The sequence below is a fragment of the Symphalangus syndactylus genome, chromosome 12 (genome assembly GCF_028878055.3).
Source record: "Symphalangus syndactylus isolate Jambi chromosome 12, NHGRI_mSymSyn1-v2.1_pri, whole genome shotgun sequence".
Lineage (NCBI taxonomy): Eukaryota > Metazoa > Chordata > Mammalia > Primates > Hylobatidae > Symphalangus > Symphalangus syndactylus.
Window position 1 is genome coordinate 81,431,585 of NC_072441.2, and position 22,542 is coordinate 81,454,126.

The window sequence follows — 22,542 nt, forward strand, 5'->3', positions numbered from 1 at the left end:
TACCACTGACCCCAGAGAAATACAAATAACCATAAGAGAATATTATGAACACCTCTATGCACAAAAGGTAGAAAATCTAGAAGAAACAAATACATTGTTGGACACATACACCCTCCCAAGCCTGAGCCAGGAAGAATTTGAATCCCTGAAAGGACCAGTAATGAGATCCAAAATTGAAACAGTAATAAATAGCCTACCAACGAAAATAAGCCCAGGACAAAACAAACACAGAGCTGAATTCGACCAGATATACAAACAAGAGCTAGTATCTGCTCTTGTTTTCTGCTAAACAAATATTCCTGCTAAAATTATTCCACAATATTGAGGAGGATGAACTCCTCCCTAACTCATTCTATGAGGCCAACATTATCCTGATACCAAAACCTGACAGGGACACACACACACACACACACACACACCATCAGGTCAATATCCTCAATGAACATCAATGCAAAAATTGTCAACAAAATAGTGGCAAACCAAATCCGGCAGCACATCAAAAAGCTTACCCACCACCATCAGGTTGGCTTTCTCCCTGGGATATAAGGCTGGTTCAACAATAAACAAATCAATAAATGCAATTCATCACATAAACAGAACTAAAGGCAAAAATCATATGGTTGTCTCAATAGATGCAGAAAAGGCTATCCATAAAATTCAACATCCTTTCATGTTAAAAAGTCTCTATAAACTAAATACAAAAGAAACTTACCTCAAAATAATACAAGCCATCTGTGAAAAACCCACAGCCAATATCATACTGAATGGTGAAAAGCTGGAAGCATTAACCTTGAATACCAACACAAGACAATTATGCTGTCTTTCACCACTCCTATTCGATATAGTATGGGAAGTCCTGGACACAGCAATCAGGGAAGATAAAGAGAGAAAGGGCATCAAAATAGGAAGACAGAAAGTCAAACTATTGTGTTTGCACACAACATGATTCTATATCTAAAAAAAAAAAAAAACCCATAGTCTCGAAACAAAAGCTCTTTCAGCTGATAAACAACCTCAGCAATGTTTCAGGATTCAAAATCAATGCACAAAAATTACTAGCACTCCTATACACCAACAAAAGACAAGCCAAGAGCCAATTAGCAAACACAATCCCATTCACAACAGTGGCAAAAAGAATAAAATACCTAGGAATACAGCTAACCAGCGAGGTGAAAGATCTCTACATGGAAAGCTACAAAACATTGCTGAACAACATCAGAGATGACACGAATGTAGGGAGCACATTCCGTGCTCATAAATAGGAAGAATCAATGTCATTAAGATGACCATATTGCCCAATTTACAGATTCAATGTGATTCCTATCAAACCACCAAAGACATTCTTCACAGAACTAGAAAAAACCTATCCTAAAATTCATATGGAACCAAAAATGAGCCCAAATAGCCAAGGCAATCCCTAAGCAAAAAGAAAAAATCTAGACACATCACACTACCTGATTTCAAACTATACCAAAAGTCTACAGTAACCAAAACAGTATGGTATTGGTACAAAAACAGACACACACTAATGCAACAGAATAGGGGAGCCAGAAATAAAGCATCACACCTGTAACTGTCTGATCACCTAAAAAGGTGACAAAAACAAGGAGTGGGGAAAGGACTCCCTATTTAATAAATGGTGCTGGGATAACTGACTAGCCATATGTAGAAGATTGAAACTGAATGCCTTCCTTACACCATATACAAAAATCAACTCAAGATGGATTAAAGACTTAAATGTAGAACCCATAACCATAAAAGCTTTGAAAGACAACCTAGGCAATACCATTCTGTACATAGAGGCAGGCAAAGATTTCATGAATAAGACGGCAAAAGCAATTGCAACAAAAACAAAAACTGGCAAGTAGGATCTAATTAAACTAAAAAGCTTCAGCAAAGCAAAGGAAACCATCAAAAGAGTAAACAGACAACCTATAGAACGGGAGAAAATTTTTGCAAACTATGCATATTATAAAGGTGTAATATCTAGCATCTATAAGGAATTTAAAGAAATTCACAAGAAAAAAAAACAGCCCTATTAAAAAGTGGGAAATGGACAGGAACAGACACTTTAAAAAGAAGACATATGTGTGGTACACAAGCATATTAAAAAAAAGTTCAGTATCACTGATCATTAGAGAAATGCAGATCAAAACCACAATGAGAGACAGTCTCACCCCAGTCAGATGACTATTGTTAAAAAGTCAAAAATAAAATGTGCTATCAAGGTTGTATAGAAAAAGGAATGTTTATACACTGCTGGTAGGAGTGTAAATTGGATCAACTATTGAAGAAAACAGTGTGGCAATTACTCAAAGAACTAAAAACAGAACTACCATTCCAAACAGCAATCCCATTACTTGGCATATACCCAAAGGATTATAAACCATTCTATATCATAAAGACACATGCATGTGTTATGTTCACTGCAGCACCACTCATAATAGTGAAGACATGGAATCAAACTAAGTGCCCATCAATGATACACTACATAAAGAAGATATGGTACATATACACCATGGACTACAGGTACATAGATGGAGCTGGAGGCCACTATCCTTAGCAAACTAATGCAGGAACAGAAATTCAAATACCGCATGTTCTCACTTATAAGTGTGAGTTGCATGATGAGAAAACATGGACACCTTAAAGAGAACAGCAGACACTGGCACCTACCACAGGGTATGGAGAAGGAGAGAATCAGGAAAAATAACTAATGGGTGCTATGATTAAACCCTGTGACATGAGCTTGCTTATATAACAAACCTGCACATGTGCCCCTGAACTTAAAAGTTAAAAAAAAAGCTATGCTGGAGAGGGTGCAGAGAAAAAAGAAGCCTTGTATACTCTTGGTGGGAATGTAAATTAGTACAGTTGCTATGCAAAACAGTAAGATTTCTCAAAAAACTAAAAACAGAACTACCATTGAATCCAGCAATCCAGCTGCTGTGTATCTATCCAAAGGAAAAGAAATCAGTATGCAAAAAGGATGCCTGAACTCCCATGGTTATTGCAGTACTGTTCACAATAGAGAAGATGTGTAACCTAAGAAGTGCCCATTAATGAATGAATGAATAAAGAAAATATGTATATACACACAATGAAATACTATTCCATTGTAATAAAAAGAATGAAATCCTGCCATTGGCAGCAACACGGATCGAACTGGAGGTCATTATGTTAAGTAAAATAAATCAGGCAGAGAAAGGCAAATATTGCATGTTCTCACTCATATGTAGGAGCTACAAATGTTGATCTATAAAGGTAGAGAGTAGAATGAGAGATACCAGAGGCAAGGAAGGGTGTTCAGGGGGATGGAGAATGAAGAAATACTGGTTAATGAGTAAAAACATATAGATACATAAAATGAGTAAGTTTTAATATTTGATAGCAGAGGAAGGTGACTATGGTATACAACAATGTATTGTGTTCTTCAAAATAGCCAGAATTAAAATGTTCCCAACAAAGAGCAATGATAAATGCTCCAGGTGATGAATGCCCTAAATTTCCTGATATCCTGACTTGATCATTGCACATTCCATTCATGTAAAAAATCACATGTATGCAGTAAATGTGTACAAGTATTATGAATCAATACAAATAACATTAGAGAGTCTTCTTATTTCCTATTTTAGTTACACCCAAGCCACTCTCTTGCTGGAACAAATATGGTAGTGGTTGTAGTGGGGAGTGATGATGATGATGCTGATGGTGAGGAGGATGGTGATGGTGAAAACAATGATAATATGTTGCTGCGAATACAAATCTATCAAATGACAGCTAATTACGTGTCAGGCATTGTGCCAACCAAATATCAGATAGTAATCAAATTTTATGCCTTAGACTAGTTTGTAATGTAAATGTTATTTTGCTCACTTTGCAGTAAAGAGAAGTTGTCAATTCAGAGAAGTTGAATAATATCCTCCTCAAATCAATCAAACACTAATTAAGGAAAATAAAAGGGGTGTAAAATGATACAGAAATAATCTTTGGTATGACCCAAATTGTGAGATCCTGCTGTGAATCAAAGAAAGATTGAAATAAATCCAAAAGATTACATAATATTGCTAATAAAGCAGATTTGAAAAGAAACAAAAGATCCATTCACAAATATACATGCGTAGATACTTTATTCAGGGAGTGAAAGATAAGTGACAATTGCAAAGATGGTAGAAGCTCATGACCAGGTGACAGACAGACACAGAACACATCAACAGAATTCTCTGATGGTTCCCAGGGAGAGAGCTGCTGCTCTTTCTTCTGAAGTTCTGGGAGCTGGCACAGCTGAGGACTTCCTTTTCTCAGCTCCACCTGGACAGTGACAGTATGGCAGCCTCAGAAAGGAAACTTTTTGCTGTCAGGGATCATCATGGGCAGATCACTGGCTAAGGAGAAAGAAGCTCCCTGTATATCCATGGTAGGCTTTGATGAGAAGATGCAGGTGGAGCTGTGGGACGAGGTGAGCCAATTATCCTTATCCTTTCTTGCTCCTGATGAATCCTGAAGCTGTTACTTGCTCTTGGGTGGATACTTTTGCTGGCAGGGTGGGGAAGGTGTCACAGGAGGATATTTCTGCTGGCACTGCTGAGGTGGGCAGGGCTGTGGACACTTTGGTGGTGGGCAGGACTCAGGGCATTTCGGGGGTGGACATGGCTCTGGGCACTTTGGCGTGGGGCACACAGGAGGTGGCTGGCAGGGCTGCTTACACTGCTGCTGTTGATAAGACATCCTGCTGGAGTCTCAGGATCTGAAAGAAATGATACGACAGTGTTCACAGGAAGGGAATCCTCCAGAGAGAACAGCCAAAGCTTATGTAATACCATGGAATATTATTTCTCCAATCTCCAAGAAATTATTTAAACTCTTAATTCCTTTTTCAAGACTTTCTGGTTTCTCGCTTCCACTTTAACAAATTGCTTCATTGTCCCTAGGAAATCCTGTGCTTTCTCATACAATTTTTCCAAATAAATTATCTCTGTTACAAAGAATCAAGCATGTTATTTCCCTGAAAGTAACCAATTCAAGAAAGGCAGTCACAAGTTCAGACACCCTGGGCAATCTAATAGGCTATTCCTATCATCATTATCTGTTATAAAGTCCAAGTGGGTTGACTTGGGCATAGAGCAAAGGGCTGCTCAGGGAGAATTGTAGTCTCTCATACCTGCTAAGACACAAACCTTTGTAAAGGACATTAGAAAGACAGAGAATAAAGAAAAAAAATACTTTCTTCTTTTTTCTTCTTCATATGAAAGGTTACCCCTTAACTTCTCTGTCCATATGGATACCTACCTGTATAACAAAAGAAAGCTAAAATAGCATATAATTGTGCTCTAATCCTAAATTTTCGTCCACTAAGTAGCATCAAGTCAATGTTCATAGGATTGGATCCACCAAACTTGCCATATTCAGATTAAACTCAACAGTTCAGGGCACAAAGAACAGAGGAACTCAAGGAAGCCAACTCACCAGGTTCTCCAAGGCAGATCGGTGCTCAGGTACCAGGGGTTTAAGAGTCGTGCAGCAGAGTATCTCTTTAGAGAGCCTGCTACTCCACCCAGCAGGAAATGAAACTACCCAAAACAACGCTGATCCAGTAATTTCTTAAGCCAAATGCAAATTTATCCATGACTGGCATGAGCAGGATACTCAAAATAGGAAATATCCTGTTCTGAAATCTCTCCACTGGGTTAAGCACTCCTGACTCACAGAGGCCCTGCCTTGGATCTCAGTTTCAGTGACTTATGGCAAAGAGAGACTTGGGGGAATCTCTAACTGGTGGTCAAGGGATCTCTTTCTTAATTGGGAACAAAGATGTTTTCCTGTCTTACACCTTCCCTAAATCATAAAACTTCTGCCCTGATTCACTTTATCTGAATGCCTTATTGTTGTACATGAACTCAACTCTACCTCTACTTTCCTCATGCAATTTGCCAGTGTGCTAGGAGGAAGGAGAGACCTAACAAAGGCCTGAGTTCTAGCCCAAGCCTTTTCTTTGCACTGTTGTATGACCACAGGCAAGTCACCTCTCCTCCACAGAACTGTAAATAGGGACAATAATACTTACCTCTGGGTTTGCAGGCGTTGACTGCATTGTGCCACCTGATGACCCTGTTCGAGCTTGAAATTTTTTCTTCTACCTCTTTCTTTCTCTCATAAAACCCCAGATTTTACCTATACTATCTTCCTTTTTAAAACTGTCTTCTCCAATCCATTTGTAGAGGCATTTGTCTCCCAGGATAGATTCCAAAGTGAGATCGAGCCTCCCCAGCACGTTTTCTACTTGCTGCCCTTAAGGATGTGTACTATAACTTTTTATTTATAAAAATGTACTCTTGGACACGACCTTAAGGAAATAGAGAGAATGGAACTAAAGTTACAAGCATTCACTCACAATCTATGTATTGAACCATGCCTATATGTTCCCTGTGAACATCCTATCAAGGACAAGCTGCGTAGACTCACATTATCATATGTAAATAATTAGAAGTGGGTTTGCAGAGTGCAGAAGTTCAGAGCACTTAAAGTCTGAAATCTAGGGGAAAATAAAAACTAAGTATAATCCAATATGTATTCTTGCTCTCTATTTCCAAACAGGTTTTAGGTGTTTGAAAGGCAGCGTTTTAAAATTTGTTTGTGTGTTCTTCCTTTGTCTTTTCCATAGACCCTCTAGTCCCACAACCTGCTGGATTATCGACTCACACCCCAATGTACACCACTCATCTGTCCATTTTGGTACATATTGTTCACTTAACACATATGTTGTCCATGCATTTAGTGATTGTTCTTTCACATCTTTTTAAAACTTTTCTTGCAATCAGTAAGGCTTTCTAAATATTGTATATTAAGCATTCAAAGTGATATTGCTAGAGCTTCCTTACCTGGACCATTAATCAGGAAGCTTTCCAAGAATGTGATTTTGTCAGTAGATAAGAAGAAAGGGGAATGAGGAAGAGGAAAGACTCAAAATCATTAGAGCAGTCACCAGCTATGCTCCAAGAAGAACAAGTGTTGAATCAACCCAGCATCACATCCTTCAGTTAACCAGGTTAGGTACCCAGAACTGCTATTTCTCCTGTCAGTAAGGGAGGGCTTTTGGCTAAGATCATAACTGGCCAGGACACTACAGAAATAGAGCCATCACATCAGAACCTTGAGGCCAGATGTTTACAAATGGTGTTCTCACCAAATGTTTCCTATAGACTATTACACATGCCAAGCACTTCACTGGGCAAAGTAAAGGGCCTTTACTCAATAGGTCCCCTACTACTCCCCAACAGCCTGACATCACATCTAAAACACAAATCCTTAAAGAAATATCTGATTTGTGCTATGCAAAATTGAAGAATTTGCTGCCAAATGAGATCACTGTGTGAGATAACACAGTTTGAGTCACACCCTGAGACTCCCCTTCTGAGAATACCCCACTCAAACAGGAGGCTTATCACACCAGTGCAGGCACTAGAATGGCAGCAGCCCTAGTGCCCCCCGCATCTCAGACGGGCTCACTTTACAAGTTGAGGTGGTGAACTTGAAACTCAGAGTTCCACACAGACCAGCCACATGAAGAACGGCCACAATATGAAGAGGGGCAGCTAACAGTCAAGGCTTCCCCAAGTTAGGACATCTAGGCCCTGATACATGGAGCGAGGCATACTTCACACACACACACACACACACACACACACACACAAACATACACACACTCCATGGGTCTTTATCTGTCATCTATCTTCGTTTCTAAAGAGCTTAGCTTTATGTTTCTTAAGAGTCTGATAGCCTTAGGTTCATTCCTATTATTTCTACTTCCTAATTTTCTAAGGGATCATTAAATACGAATTATTAGTTCATAAAAATGATAGGGAAGAACAAAAATTTTATTTGGTCTAATATTTGATTCAACATTTTATCTCACATTTTACTATGATACATTCTACTATACAAAATAGTGCTGGCAAATGAAGATTTAAAATAAAATATGAAAAAAATAAAGAGACAGGCATTATAGTAAAATATTCTTGATATGTTAAGAGAAATGGTAACTGCGAGCCCCCATGCACGTCTGCCTTCTGCTCTCGTTTCTGAATGGAAGGCTTAGTCTCCACTGTCCTTCCATAATTCGATGAATCAGATAAACATACGGTAGAATTCTGAAAGTAATTAAGAAGAATGTTTTGGGAGATTATGTAATATTATTTAAGATATTCAAATTATACTAGAAATTTATGTAAAGCACAATAACATTTTCATTAACGCATTTATTAAAAGATGGGAAACATAAAACAGCATATTAAATGTGATTATATTTGGCTGGTGTAATTACAGATGATGTTTATGTTCTTATTTAACTTTTCAAAGTATGCTTCAAATGTTACCTATTATTGAGTAAGGAATCTTAAAATTCTACTTTGAAAAGCTAACAAGAGACAAGCCTGTCCATTGCTCAGTTAGTGAGATAGTGGGTTTTTTTTTTTTTTTCAGGATTGTTGACTAGACACTAAAGGTGGGGCAGGATGTAAGTAGCGGTAGTTTTATTGTAATAGCTCTACATTTGATCACATCCCTTCTAAAATCTCTCTCGAAGAAAACCCCAATAATAATCCCCCTTCCTCAGAGTATTGACATATACACACAGATGTTTACAAATGGTGTTCTCTCCAAATGTGAGAATTGTAGTAACCACAGACACTCAATAGCTTTATGTATCTGTGAAATCATTCACCAAAATTGGGAGATCCTTCTAGGGTAACAAAATCAGGAATGAGTTTGTCTACTATCCAAGAGCCAGGTGGATAGAAAGCATAAATTGGCCATAATATGATGAAATTGGAAGAAATGGAAGATTAGCAGGACAGGTAATAAGGATAGTAGAACATGGTGATAATAATAGTAACTACCACTAAATTGTCATGAGAAAACAATTAAATCAGAGACTGCATGTAAATACTTAGCACAGGCTACAAATAGTGCTCAAAATGCTAAAGTAACACATTGTTAATGAAAGAGATAGAGACAAAATATCGATTTCAAGTTGTTTATGGTTAAGAAAGGTATTTACTTTCTCTTTAAGATCTTTTATATTATCCTTATTTTAAGTGTGTGCCAGAAGTTTTTAGGACAAAGCAAATGTAAATATATGATTTGAATGAAGGGGGCAGAAATAATAAGACGAGCTGATCCTGACATTTATTGTTGTGTGATAAAAATGAGAGTTAATCTAAGCAGAAATTTAGATCAGTTCCTAGTTGTTTGTACTAAGACTTTCCTCTGAATTCAGTTAATACAAGAAAATAAATCTAAATACAGTAAATAGCAATATGTGGATGTGTTTATTTGTAAAATATTAACATATATAAATATTTAGCATTCCATGTGAAAGTATATATAATGTCACCTCTAATTTACTGTTATGTGGTTAGCTGTTTGGGACATTAATAAAAAACAATCATTCAAATATCACATTTCTTCTGGTGGCAAATTACCTAAACTTTAGGCTAAATCCTTATAAGAAACTGAATAGCTCATTAGCACTAACCTTCTCAAAGTGAATAGACCTTATAGATTCTACTTCTATTTTCTGTATGTGTTAGATCAGAATATTTAAGAGCACAATTTCAAGAGCTATTAGTAATGTAAAGTACTCCTGTATGCTTAATGTTAATGAGATTAAGAAGGACATATGGTAAATGATAGAATGAATCAGACACTTCTCCTTGTAAGAATCTTTTCAAGATAGTAAATGTGCATAGGCTGTGGTTTCCTTCCAAAATATGTCAAAAAGGAAAATAAGGAAACACCAACAAAATTGCGAAAAAAAATTTTTTTATTGTACTTTAAGTTTTAGGGTACATGTGCACAATGTGCAGGTTTGTTACATATGTATACATGTGCCATGTTGGTGTGTTGCACTCATTAACTCGTCATTTAGCATTAGGTGTATCTCCTAATGCTATCCCTCCCCTGTCCCCCCACCCCAAAACAGGCCCCAATGTGTGATGTTCCCCTTCCTGTGTCCATGTGTTCTCATTGTTCAATTCCCACCTATGAGTGAGAACATGCGGTGTTTGGTTCTTTGTCCTTGTCACAGTTTACTGAGAATGATGATTTCCAGTTTCATCCATGTCCCTACAAAGGACATGAATTCATCATTTTTTATGGCTGCATATATTCCATGGTATATATGTGCCACATTTTCTTAATCCAGTCTATCATTGTTGGACATTTCGGTTGGTTCCAAATCTTTGCTACTGTGAATAGTGCCGCAATAAACATACGTGTGCATGTGTCTTTATAGCAGCATGATTTATAGTCCTTTGGGTATATACCCAGTAATGGGATGGCTGGGTCAAATGGTATTTCTAGTTCTAGATCCCTGAGGAATTGCCACACTGACTTCCACAATGGTTGAACTAGTTTATAGTCCCACCAACAGTGTAAAAGTGTTCCTATTTCTCCACATCCCCTCCAGCACCTGTTGGTTCCTGACTTTTTAATGATGGCCATTCTAACTGGTGTGAGATGGTATCTCATTGTGGTTTTGATGTGCATTTCTCTGATGGCCAGTGATGATGAGCATTTTTTCATGTGTATTTTGGCTGCATAAATGTCTTCTTTTGAGAAGTGTCTGTTCATGTCCTTTGCCCACTTTTTGATGGGGTTGTTTGTTTTTTTCTTGTAAATTTGTTTGAATTCATTGTAGATTCTGGATATTAGCCCTTTGTCAGATGAGTAGGTTGCAAAAATTTTCCCCCATTTTTTAGGTTGCCTGTTCACTCTGATGGTAGTTTCTTTTGCTGTGCAGAAGCTCTTGAGTTTAATTAGATCCCATTTGTCAATTTTGGCTTTTGTTGCCATTGCTTTTGGTGTTTTAGACATGAAGTCCTTGCCCATGCCTATGTCCTGAATGGTAATGCCTAGGTTTTCTTCTAGGGTTTTTATGGTTTTAGGTCTAACATTTAAGTCTTTAATCCATCTTGAATTAAGTTTTGTTTAAGGTGTAAGGAAGGGATCCATTTCTACATATGTCTAGCCAGTTTTCCCAGCACCATTTATTAAATACGGAATCCTTTCCCCATTTCTTGTTTTTGTCAGGTTTGTCAAAGATCAGACAGTTGTAGATATGTGGCATTATTTCTGAGGGCTCTGTTCTGTTCCATTGGTCTGTATCTCTGTTTTGGTACCAGTACCATGCTGTTTTGGTACCAGTACCATGCTGTTTTGGTTGCTGTAGCCTTGCAGTATAGTTTGAAGTCAAGTAGCATGATGCCTCCAACCTTGTTCTTTTGGGTTAGGATTGACTTGGTGATATGGGCTCTTTTTTGGTTCCATTTGAACTTTAAAGTAGTTTTTTCCAATTCTGTGAAGAAAGTCATTGGTAGCTTGATGGGGATGGCACTGAATCTATAAATTACCTTGGGAAGTATGGCCATTTTCACGATATTGATTCTTCCTACCCATGAGCATGGAATGTTCTTCCATTTGTTTGTATCCTCTTTTATTTCATTGAGCAGTGGTTTGTAGTTCTCCTTGAAGAGGTCCTTCACATCCCTTGTAAGTTGGATTCCTAGGTATTTTATTCTCTTTGAAGCAATTGTGAATGGTAGTTCACTCACGATTTAGCTCTCTGTTTGTCTGTTATTGGTGTATAAGAATGCTTGTGATTTTTGTACATTGATTTTGTATCCTGAGACTTTGCTGAGGTTGCTTATCAGCTTAAGGAGATTTTGGGCTGAGACAATGGGGTTTTCTAGATATACAATCATGTCATCTGCAAACAGGGACAATTTGACTTCCTCTTTTCCTAATTGAAGACCCTTTATTTCCTTCTCCTGCTTAATTGCCCTGGCCAGAACTTCCAACACTATGTTGAAAAATTTTGAAGAGAAAAAAACTGTTTGAAATCTAATATAGGGGAAAACTGAAATTCTACTGTAAATTAGAAATATATGAAATAAAACATAAACATTATTAGAACAATCAAAACTAACTCACAGTCTTACAGAGATAAACACAATTTTACAATATGATCCAGCAAATTTTGAACTAGTACATTTCAAAATATTTCAACAAAAAATAACCTGCATTCAAATGATTGCAGCAGCTTTATTCATAAATTCCAAGAAGTGTGATCTACCAAGATGCCCTTCAATAAATGAATCAGTAAACTGTGGTGCATTACACCCATGCAGTGGAATACTATGCAGTGATAACATGGAATGATCTATCAAGAAATATAAAGATATGAATGAATTTTAAATGCAAACTGATAAGTTAAAAAAAAGTCAGTCTCATAGGCCACATACTGTTTCTAAAATGGTTCCATTTATATGATTTCTGTAAAATGCAAAATTACACATCCAAAAAGCACAACAAACTCCAAGTTCAATGAATTCAATGACACCCCCACTGAGACACATTATAATTAAATTATCAAAAGAGAGAATCTTGAAAGCAGGAAGAAGGAAGTAAATCATCATATCTAAGGGATCCTTAATAAGTAGTTGACCAAATTCTTATCAGAAGTAGTTTTCTCAATAAGTAATTTTCAATATATCATCCTACTGCCTCCTGATCTCCAAGGCAGTAGAATTCTACGTTGAAAGTGATTTCTTTCAAGGCTGTAGAATTCTAGAAAGAAACCACTTTCAACCTAAAATTGTACAGCCGGCAAAATTGTCCTTAAAAATGAGGGCAAACTTATGACATTTCCAGAAATCAAAACTTGAGGGAGTTCATTGCTCCTAGATTTTCTGTATGAGAAATGATAAAGAGAGCCTCTCAGGTTGAAATAAAAAGATGCTGGGCCAGGCACAGTGGCTCATACCTGTAATCCCAGCATACTGAGAGGCCGAGGTGGGCGGATCACAAGGTCAGGAGTTCCAGACCAGCCTGACCAACATGGTGAAACCCCATCTGTACTAAAAACACAAACATTAGCTGGGTGTGGTGGTGTGCACCTGTAATCCCAATTTTGTTCGTGTTTCCTTATTTTCCCTTTTGACATATTTTGGAAGGAAACCACAGCCTATGCACATTCACTATCTTGAAAAGATTCTTATAAGGAGAAGTGTCTAATTCATTCTGTCATTTACCATATGTCCTTCTTAATCTCATTAACATTAAGCATACAGGAGTACTTCACATTACTAATAGCTCTTGAAACTGTGCTCTTAAATATTCTGATCTAACATACAGAGAAAATAAAAGTAGAACCTATAAGGCCTATTCACTTTGGGAAGGTTAGTGCTAATGAGCTATTCAGTTTCTTATAAGGATTTAGCCTAAAATTTAGGTAATTTGCCACCAGAAGAAATGTGATATTTGAATGATTGTTTTTTATTAATGTCCCAAACAGCTAACCACATAACAGTAAATTAGGGGTGACATTATATATACTTTCACATGGAATGCTAAATATCTATATATGTTAATATTTTACAAATAAACACATCCACGTATTGCTATTTACTGTATTTAGATTTATTTTCTTGTATAACTTAGGAGGCTGAGGCAGGAGAATTGCTTGAACCCAGGAGGTGGAGGTTGCAGTGAGCCAAGATTGCACCACTGCACTCTAGCCTGGGCAAGAGAGAGAGACACTGTCTCAAAAAAAAAAAAAGGATGCTGGAGAGAAACTGTATGAAGATATAAAGGTATCCGATAAATGTGCACAGGTACATAAAAAGCCAGCATTATTGTAATTTTAGCTTGTAACTCCACTTTTTATTTTCTACAAGATTTAAAATGCAAATGTATACAAAATAATTAAAAAACTATGTTAGTGAACATACAATGTATAAAAATGTAATTTGTGAACTCAACATAAAAAGAGGATGGGGTTGTATGAGTTAACTTTTCTATGCAATTGGAATTGTTGGTGTTAATGCTAATTAGATTAGTATAACTTTAAGGTATTATGTACAGTCTTCACTGTAACCACAAAATAAATATTTTAGAATACACACAATAGAAAAAAGACAATTTAAAAAGTTTTACTACAAAAAAAAAACTAAACACAAATCAGGCACTAATGAAAGATAACATAGAGAAAAGAGTAAATGCAAAAAGAGGACCTACCTCATCAGTTATTATTTTAAATGTAAGTGAATTAAACTTTCCCCAGCAACAGAAATTGGAAGTATGGATCTTAAATTAAAAAATCGATTCAACTATTTGCTGTTTACAAGAGACTAACTTTACAACTAAAGACACAAAGAGATTGAAAGTAACAGGATGGAAAAAGATATTTTATGTAAATAGTAGCCACAAGAGACCAGAGGTGGCTACAATAACATCAGACACAATTAAGTTGAGTACTGTTACATGAGACTATAAAGGACATATATATTGATAAAGAGATTTATTTACTCAGAAAATATAGAAGTTATAAACATACATTTCCTAACATCAGAACTCTAAAACATATGAAGATACATTGAGAGAAATTAAAAGAAATTGATAGTTCTATAATAAACGTTGAAAACTTAAATACTTCACTTTCAAAAATGGCTAGAATAGTAGAAGTTCAAAAAGAAAATAGATGACTTAAAAATATAAACCAATTAGTCCAAACAGAAAAATACACAACACTCTACCCACCAACAGCAGGATACACCCTATAGTTTTCTCAGGAGAACATGGAACACTCTCCAGGACAGACCGCATATTAGGCTAGAAAATGAGTTAATATATTTTAAAAGACTAAAATCATACAAGGTACTTTTCCAATTTCTTTGGAATGAGACTAAAAATCTATAACCAACTTAAAACTGGAAAATTCACACATTTGTGGAAACAAACAAACAAACAAAAAAACACTCTTAAACAACCAACAGGTCAAATAAGAAATCACGGGAAAATTAGAAATAGCTTGAGACTACTGACAACAAAAACACATCATACCAAAACTTCAGGATTGCAGAAAAAGCAGTGCTAACAGGGAAATTTATAGCCATAACCACATACATTTTTAATTTAAAAAATTCTCAGATCAATAACTTCATGCTACACCTTAGGAAAATACAAAAAGAAAAGTAAACTAAACCCAAAAAAGTAAATATGAGAGACTAGAATGGAGATAAATAAAATAAAAGACAAGAAAACAATAGTAAAAATCAGTAGATAAAACCAAGTTTTATTTCATTGAAAAGGCAACAAAACTGACAAATTGTTGGATTAACTACAGAAGAGTAAAATGATGTAACACTCAAATAGCTAAAATCTTAAAAGAAAGTGGGGAAGTTACTAGTGATTTTACAGAAATGAAAAGAATTTTAAGGGAAAACATAGAAACAATTCTATTGTCACCTTATCAGATAACCCAGTTGAAATGAACAAATTCTTAGAAATATACGGTCTACCAAACCAAATCATAAAGAAATAGAAAATTTGAAGAGATGTATAAAAAGTAAGGAGATTGAATTACTAATCTAAAGTCACACAAGAAAGAAAAGTGTTGACCCAGAAGGATTTATTGGAGAAGTATATACCAATCCTTCTCAAACTCGATCAAAGAAGAAAACTTAATATAGAGAATACTTCCTGCCTCATTCCATGAAGCCAGGATTACCCTGATAGAAAATTCAGACAAAGACACTACAAGGAATGAAAACTACACACCAGTATTCCTCATGAATATTGATGCAAAAAATGCTCAAAAACATTTAACATACCAGATAATTCCTGTGGCTCTGGGCAAGATGGCCAACTAGATGCAGCCAGGTAGAATAGCTGCCACTGAGGGACAGAGACAACTGGCCCACTTTTAACAGATTTTCAGAGGGGAGGCACTGAGAGTGAAGCAAACACAAAACAGAAGAAAGCAGGGATTGTAATCCCAATTTCAGACAAAAGAGACTTTAAACCAGCAAAAATCAATAAAGACCAAAAAAAGCATCACATAATGGTAAAGGATTCAACGAGAATACCCAGCTGTCTTAAATATAAATGCACCCAACACAGGAGCACTCACATTCATGAAGCAATTTCTTAGTGCGCTTCAAAGAGAATAAGACTCCCACACGATAATAGTGGGAGACTTTAACACCCCACTGACAGTATTAGACAGATCATTGTAGCTGAAATTTAACAAATATATTCAAGACTTGAAGTCAGCACAGAACCAAATGGACCTGATAGACATCTACAAAACTCTCTACCCAAAAACAGAGAATATACATTCTTCTTTTAGCCACATGGCACAAACTCTAAAATCAATCACATGGTGGGAAATAAAACACTCCTCAGCAAATACAAAGGAACCGAAATCATAACAACCAATCTCTCAGAAGACAGCACCATGAAATTTGAAATCAAGACTGAGAAATTCACTCAAAACCATACAATTACATGGAAATTTAATAAGTTGCTCCTGAATGACTTTTGAGTAAATTATCAAATTAAGGCTAAAATCAAGAAGTTCTTTGAAACTAATGGGAATGAACATACAATATACCAGAATCTGTGGACACAGCTAATGCAGTATTAAGAGGAAATATGTAGCACTAAATGCTCACATCAAAAAGTTAGAAAGATATCAATGTAACAACCTAACACCACAACTAAAAGAACAAGGAAACCAAGAGAAAACCAACCTCAAAGCAATCAGAAGACAAGAAATAACCAAAATCAGAGCTAAACTAAAGGAGATTGAGATATAAAAAAATCAAAATGTCAACAAATCTAGGAATTACTTTTAAGAAATAATAAAATAAATTGACTGCTAACTAGACTATAAAGAAGAAAAGAGAAAATATTCAAATAAACAGTTAGAAATGACAAAGGGGATATTCACAGACGAATTCTACCAGATGTACAAATAAGAGCCGGTACCATTCGTGCTGAAACTATCCCAGAATGTTGAAGAGGAGGACTCCTCCCTAACTCATTCTATGAGGCCAGCATCATCTTGATACCAAAACCTGGCAGAGACACAAACACTAAAAAGAAAATTTCAGGCCAATATCCTCGATGAAAATCAATGCAAAAATTCTCAACAAAATACTGGCAAACCTAATCCAGCAGCACATCAAAAAGCCTATCCACCAGAATCAAGTTGGTTTTATCCCTGGGGTGCAAGATTGGTTAAACATACACAAATCAATAAATTTGATTCATCACATAAACAGAACTAAAGACAAAAATCACATGATTGTCTCAATAGATGCAGAAAAGGCTTTCCGTACAATTCAACACCTCTTCATGTTAAAAACGCTCAGTAAACTGGATATTAAACAAGTGAATATTCCTCAAAATAATAAGAGCCATCTGTAACAAATCCACAGTCAATATGATACTGAATAGGGAAAAGCTGGAAGAATTCCCCTTGAAAACCAGCACAATACAAGGATGCCCTCTCTCAGTACTTCTATTCAACATACTATGGAAAGTCTTGGCCAGAGCAATCAAGAAGGATAAGGGTAGAAAGGGGATCAAAATAAGAAGACAAGAAGTCAAATTATCCCTGTTTGCACACGACATGATTCTATATCTAAAAAACCCTATAGTCTAGGAACAAAAGCTCTTTCAGCAGATAAACAACTTCAGCAATGTTTCAGGATTCAAAAACAACATACAAAAATCAGTCAGTCAGTCACTAGCACTCCTATATACGAGCAACAGCCAAGCCAACAGCCAAATCAGGAACACAATCCCATTCACAACAGTGGCAAAAAGAATAAAATATCTAGGAATACAGCTAACCAGGGAGGTGAAGGATCTCTACACAGAGAACTACAAAGCATTGCTGAACAACATCAGAGATGACACTAATAAATGGAAAAACATTCCAAGCTCATGAATAGGAAGAATCAATACAGTTAAAATAGCCAAACTCCTCAAAGCAGTTTACAATTTCATTGTGATTCCTCTCCTATCAAACTACCAATGACATTCTTCACAGAACCGAAAAAGAAAAAACAATTATAAAATTCTATGGAACCAAAAATGAGCCTGAATAGTCAAGGTAATCCTAAACAAAAAGAACAAAGCTGGAGTCATCATGCTACCTGACTGCAAGCTGTACTACAAGGCTGCAGTAACCAAAACAGCATGGTACTAATACAAAACAGACACAGAGACTAATGGAACAGAATAGGGAACCCAGAAATAAAGCAACACACCTGTAACTATCTGATCACTAAAAATGTGACAAAAACAAGCAATGTGGAAAGAACTCCCGATTCAATAAATGGTGCTGGGATAACTGGCTAGCCCTATGCATAAGATTGAAATTGGATGCCTTCCTTACACTATATACAAAAATAAACTCAAGATGAATTACAGACTTAAATGTAGAGCCCCAGATTATAAATACCCTGGAAGACAACCTAGGCAATACCATTCTGGACATAGGGATAGTCAAATATTTTATGACAAAGACACCAAAAGTAATTGCAACAAAAGAAAAATTGACCAATAGGATAAACCAAAGAGCTTCTGCACAGCAAAGAAAACTATCAACAGAGTAAACAGACAACCTACAGAATGGGAGAAAAGTTTTGTAAAGCATGCATCTGATAAAGGTCTAATATTCAGCATCTATAAAGAATTTAAACAAATTTACAAGAAAAAAAACAGCCCCATTAAAAAGTGGGCAAAGGAGAGAAATAGACACATTTCACAGGAAACATACATGTAGCCAACAAGTATATGAAAAACAATGTCAACATCACTGATCATTAGAGAAATGTAAATCAAAACCACAATGAGATACTATCTCACACCAGTCATAATGGCTATTATTACAAAGTCAAAAAATAAAAAGTGCTGGAGAGGTTGCAGAGAAAAACGAATGCTTATACAGTGTTGGGGGAAGTGTCAATTAGATCAACCATTGTGGAAAACAGTGTGGCAATTACTCAAACAACTAAAAACAGAACTACCATTCCAACCAGCAATCCCATTACTTGGTATATACCCAAAGGAATATAAACCATTCTGTGTCATAAAGACACATGCACATGTTATGTTCATTGCAGCACTATTCGTAATAGCAGACATGGAATCAAACTAAGTGACCATCAATGGTAGACTAGATAAAGAAAATGTGATACATACCCACCATGAAATACTATGCAGGCATAAAAAAAGAGATCAAGTCCTTTGTAGGAACATGGGTAGAGCTGCAGGTCATTATCCTCAGAAAACTAATGCAGGAACAGAAAATCACTTATAACTGGGAGCTAAATGCTGAGAAAACATGGACACATAGAGGGGAACAACAGACAATAGGGCCTATTGGAGGGTAAAGGTGAGGGGGACAGAGAGGATCAGGAGAAATAACTAATAGGTACTATGATTAATAACTGGGTAATGAAACAAGCTGTACAGTAAACCCCGGTGACATGCATTTACCTATATAACAAACCTGCACATGTACCCCTGATCTTAAAATAAAAAATTTTTTAAAATAGCAGATACTGGACAGGATGCAAAGAAAAAAGAAGCCGATATACTTCTGGTGGGAATGTAAATTAGTACACCCGCAGTGGAAAACAATACAAAGATTTCTCCAAAAACTAAAAATAGAACTACCATTCAATCCTGCAATCCAACTACTGTATATCTAACCAAAGGAAAAGAAATCAGTCCATCAAACGGATGCCTGAACTCCCATGGTTATTGCAGTACTATTCACAATAGCAAAGATATGTAACCTAAGTGTCCATTAATGAATAAATGGAAAAAGAAAATATTGTATAGACACACAATGAAATCCTATTTTGTTGTAAAAAAGAATAAAATCATGTCATGTGCAGCAACATGAATGGAACTGGAGGTCATTATGTTAAGTAAAATAAGTCAAGCAGGGGAAGACAAATACTGCATATTCTTACTCATCTGTAAGAGCTACAAAAGTTGATCTATAAAGATAGCGAGTAGAATGATAGTTACCAGACGCAGGGAAAGATGTTCAGGGGGTGGAGAATGAAGAGATGCTGGTTAAATAGTACAAACATAGAGGGACGTAAAAGAGGTAACTTTAAACATTTGATAGCGGAGTACAGTGACTACAGTTTACAGCAATGTACTGTATTTTTCAAAATAGCAAAAAGAGAGGAATTAAAATGTTCCCAGGAAAGAGAGAAATGATAAATACTCAAGGTCATGGATTCCCTAAATTTCCTGATATCCTGACGTGATCATTACACATTTGATCCACGTAACAAAATATCACGTGTACCCCAAAAATATGTACAAGTATTATGAATCAATTAAAAATAACAATAGGGAGTCTTCTTATTTCCTGTATTAGTTACATCCAAGCCACTCTCTTTCTGGAACAAATATCTTGGTGGTTGTAGCAGGGGGTGATGATGATTATGATGATGATGATGATGCTGGTGGAAACGATATATCGCTGCTTATTAGCAGCAAATTCAATAAAATGACTGCTGTTATGTGTCAGGCATTGTGCCAACCAAATTTCAAAATTTCAGATAGAAATTAGATTTTATGACTTAGACTACTTTATGATGTAAATATTGTTTGGTTCACTTTGCAGTAAAAAGATAAACATTTGGAAAAGTGGAATAATATATTCTGCAAATCAATCAAACACTAAGAAAAATAAAAGGAGTATAAAATGATACAGAAATAATACTTGCTATGACCCAAAATTCATATAGCAACAATTGTAAGATCTTCCCTGAGGATCACGGAAAGATAGGAATAAATCTAAATGATCATATCACATTGCTAATAAAGCAGATTTGAAAAGAAACAAAAGACCCATTCACAAATATATATGCATAGATACTTTATTCAGGGAGTGAAAGAAAAGTGACATTTGCACAGGTGGTAGAAGCTCATGCCCAGATGAAAGACAGACACAGAACACATCAACAGAATTCTCTGATGGTTCCCAGGCACACAGCTGCAGCTCTTTCTGCTGAAGCTCTGGGAACTGACAAAGCCGAGGTTCCTTTCCTCAGTCTCCACCTGGACAGTGGCAGTATGGCAGCCTTAGAAAGAAACCTTTTGCTATCAGGGAACATCATGGGCAGATCACAGGCTAAGGGAAAAGAAGCTCCCTGTGTATCCATGGTAGGTTTTGATGAGAAGATGCAGGTGAAGCTGTGGAATGAGGTTAGCTAATTACTCTTATCCTTTCATGGTCCTGATGAATCCTGAGGCTGTTACTTGCTCTTGGGTGGATACTTTTGCTGGCAGGGTGGGGAAGGTGTCACAGGAGGATATTTCTGCTGGCACTGCTGAGGTGGGCAGGGCTGTGGACACTTTGGTGGTGGGCAGGGCTCAGGGCACTTCGGGGGTGGACATGGCTCTGGGCACTTTGGCGTGGGGCACACAGGAGGTGGCTGGCAGGGCTGCTTGCACTGCTGCTGTTGATAAGACATCCTGCTGGAGTCTCAGGATCTGAAAGAAATGATATGACAGTGTTCACAGGAATGGAATCCTCCAGAAAGAGCAGCCAAAGCTTATGTAATACCATGGAATATTATTTCTCCAATCTGCAAACATTTATTTAAACTCTTAGCTCCCTTTTCATGACTTCCTGTCTTCTTTCCACTTTAGCAAGTTGCTTCATCAGCCCTAGGAAATCCTGCCTTTCCTCATACAATTTTTCCAAAGAAAACATCTCTGTAATAAAAAAATCCAGCATGTTAATCCAGGAAATTAACATCTTCAGGAAAGGCAGTCACAAGTTCAGACCCCCTGGGCAATCTCACAAGCTATTCCTATCATCATTATCTGTTGTAAACTCCCAGTGGGTTGACTTGAGCACAGAGCAAGGGCTGTTCAGGAAGAAGTGCTGGCTCTCACATCTGCTAACACAGAAACACTTGAAAAGGACACCAGAAAAATATGGAAAAGAGAAAAATACTTCATCCTTTTCTTCAAACCAAAGCTTTCCTATTAACTTCTCTGTCCATATGAACATATAACTGTATATTTTTTAAAAAGCTGTGTAAAACACTCTATCACGTAGTCTAATCCTGTAGTTCCATCCACTAAGTACCATCAAACCCATGATCATAGGTTTGAATACACCAAACTTGCTGGATTCAGATTAAATTCAACATTTCAGGGCAAAAAGAACAGAACTCAAGGAAGCAGACTCACCACGTTCTCCAAAGCAGATCGGTGCTCGAGTACCAGGAGTTTAGGAGTTGGGCAGCAGAGAACCTCTTTATAGGGCCAGCTACCCCACCCAGCAGGAAGTGGAACTGCCTAAAATGGTCTGGTCCAGCAATGTCCCAACTAAAATGCAAATTTATCCATAACTGGCATGACAGGGATTCTCAAACTGGGAAATATCCTGTTCTGGGACCTCTCCGCGGGATTAAGTGCTCCTGACTCATGGAGGCCCTGCCTTAGATCTCAGTTTCAGTGACTTACAGCAAAGAGGGACTTGGGGGATTCTCTAACTGGTGGTCAAGGGCTCTCTTTCTTGACTGGGGGCAATGAATGCTTCCTGTCTTACACATTCCCTAAATCATAAAACTTCCTGCCCTGATCCACTTTAGCTGAATGCCATATTGTTGCACATGAACCCATCTCCACCCCTTCTTTCCTAGTACGATT

General features: G+C 36.8%; 2 protein-coding genes across 3 annotated transcripts; both read right to left on the minus strand.

Annotated features, from left to right (window-relative positions):
• Nucleotides 1-4,113: 4,113 nt before the first annotated feature.
• LOC134734722 (small proline-rich protein 2A-like) lies at nt 4,114-5,508 on the minus strand. Its single transcript, XM_063628103.1, has 2 exons — nt 5,467-5,508; nt 4,114-4,747 (listed from the first exon to the last, which is right to left on the minus strand). Exon 2 carries the CDS (start codon nt 4,726-4,728, stop codon nt 4,510-4,512), a length of 219 nt encoding a protein of 72 aa, XP_063484173.1. The 5' UTR covers nt 4,729-4,747; nt 5,467-5,508; the 3' UTR covers nt 4,114-4,509.
• A 15,232-nt stretch (nt 5,509-20,740) lies between these two features.
• LOC134734721 (small proline-rich protein 2A) lies at nt 20,741-22,123 on the minus strand. Of its 2 annotated transcripts, none has more exons than XM_063628101.1 (2): nt 22,081-22,123; nt 20,741-21,372 (listed from the first exon to the last, which is right to left on the minus strand). In XM_063628101.1, the coding sequence occupies exon 2, from the start codon at nt 21,351-21,353 to the stop codon at nt 21,135-21,137; it is 219 nt and encodes a 72-aa protein (XP_063484171.1). In that variant the 5' UTR covers nt 21,354-21,372; nt 22,081-22,123; the 3' UTR covers nt 20,741-21,134. The 2 variants fall into 2 exon arrangements, with proteins under 2 accessions (XP_063484171.1, XP_063484172.1); XM_063628102.1 differs by having other exon boundaries at nt 20,743-21,372; nt 22,077-22,123.
• Nucleotides 22,124-22,542: the final 419 nt, after the last annotated feature.

Bases quoted from the DNA above. Each gene is read 5' to 3' on its own strand.
- LOC134734722 (XM_063628103.1), bottom strand. From the start codon at position 4,728: ATGTCTTATCAACAGCAGCAGTGTAAGCAGCCCTGCCAGCCACCTCCT.
- LOC134734721 (XM_063628101.1), bottom strand. From the start codon at position 21,353: ATGTCTTATCAACAGCAGCAGTGCAAGCAGCCCTGCCAGCCACCTCCT.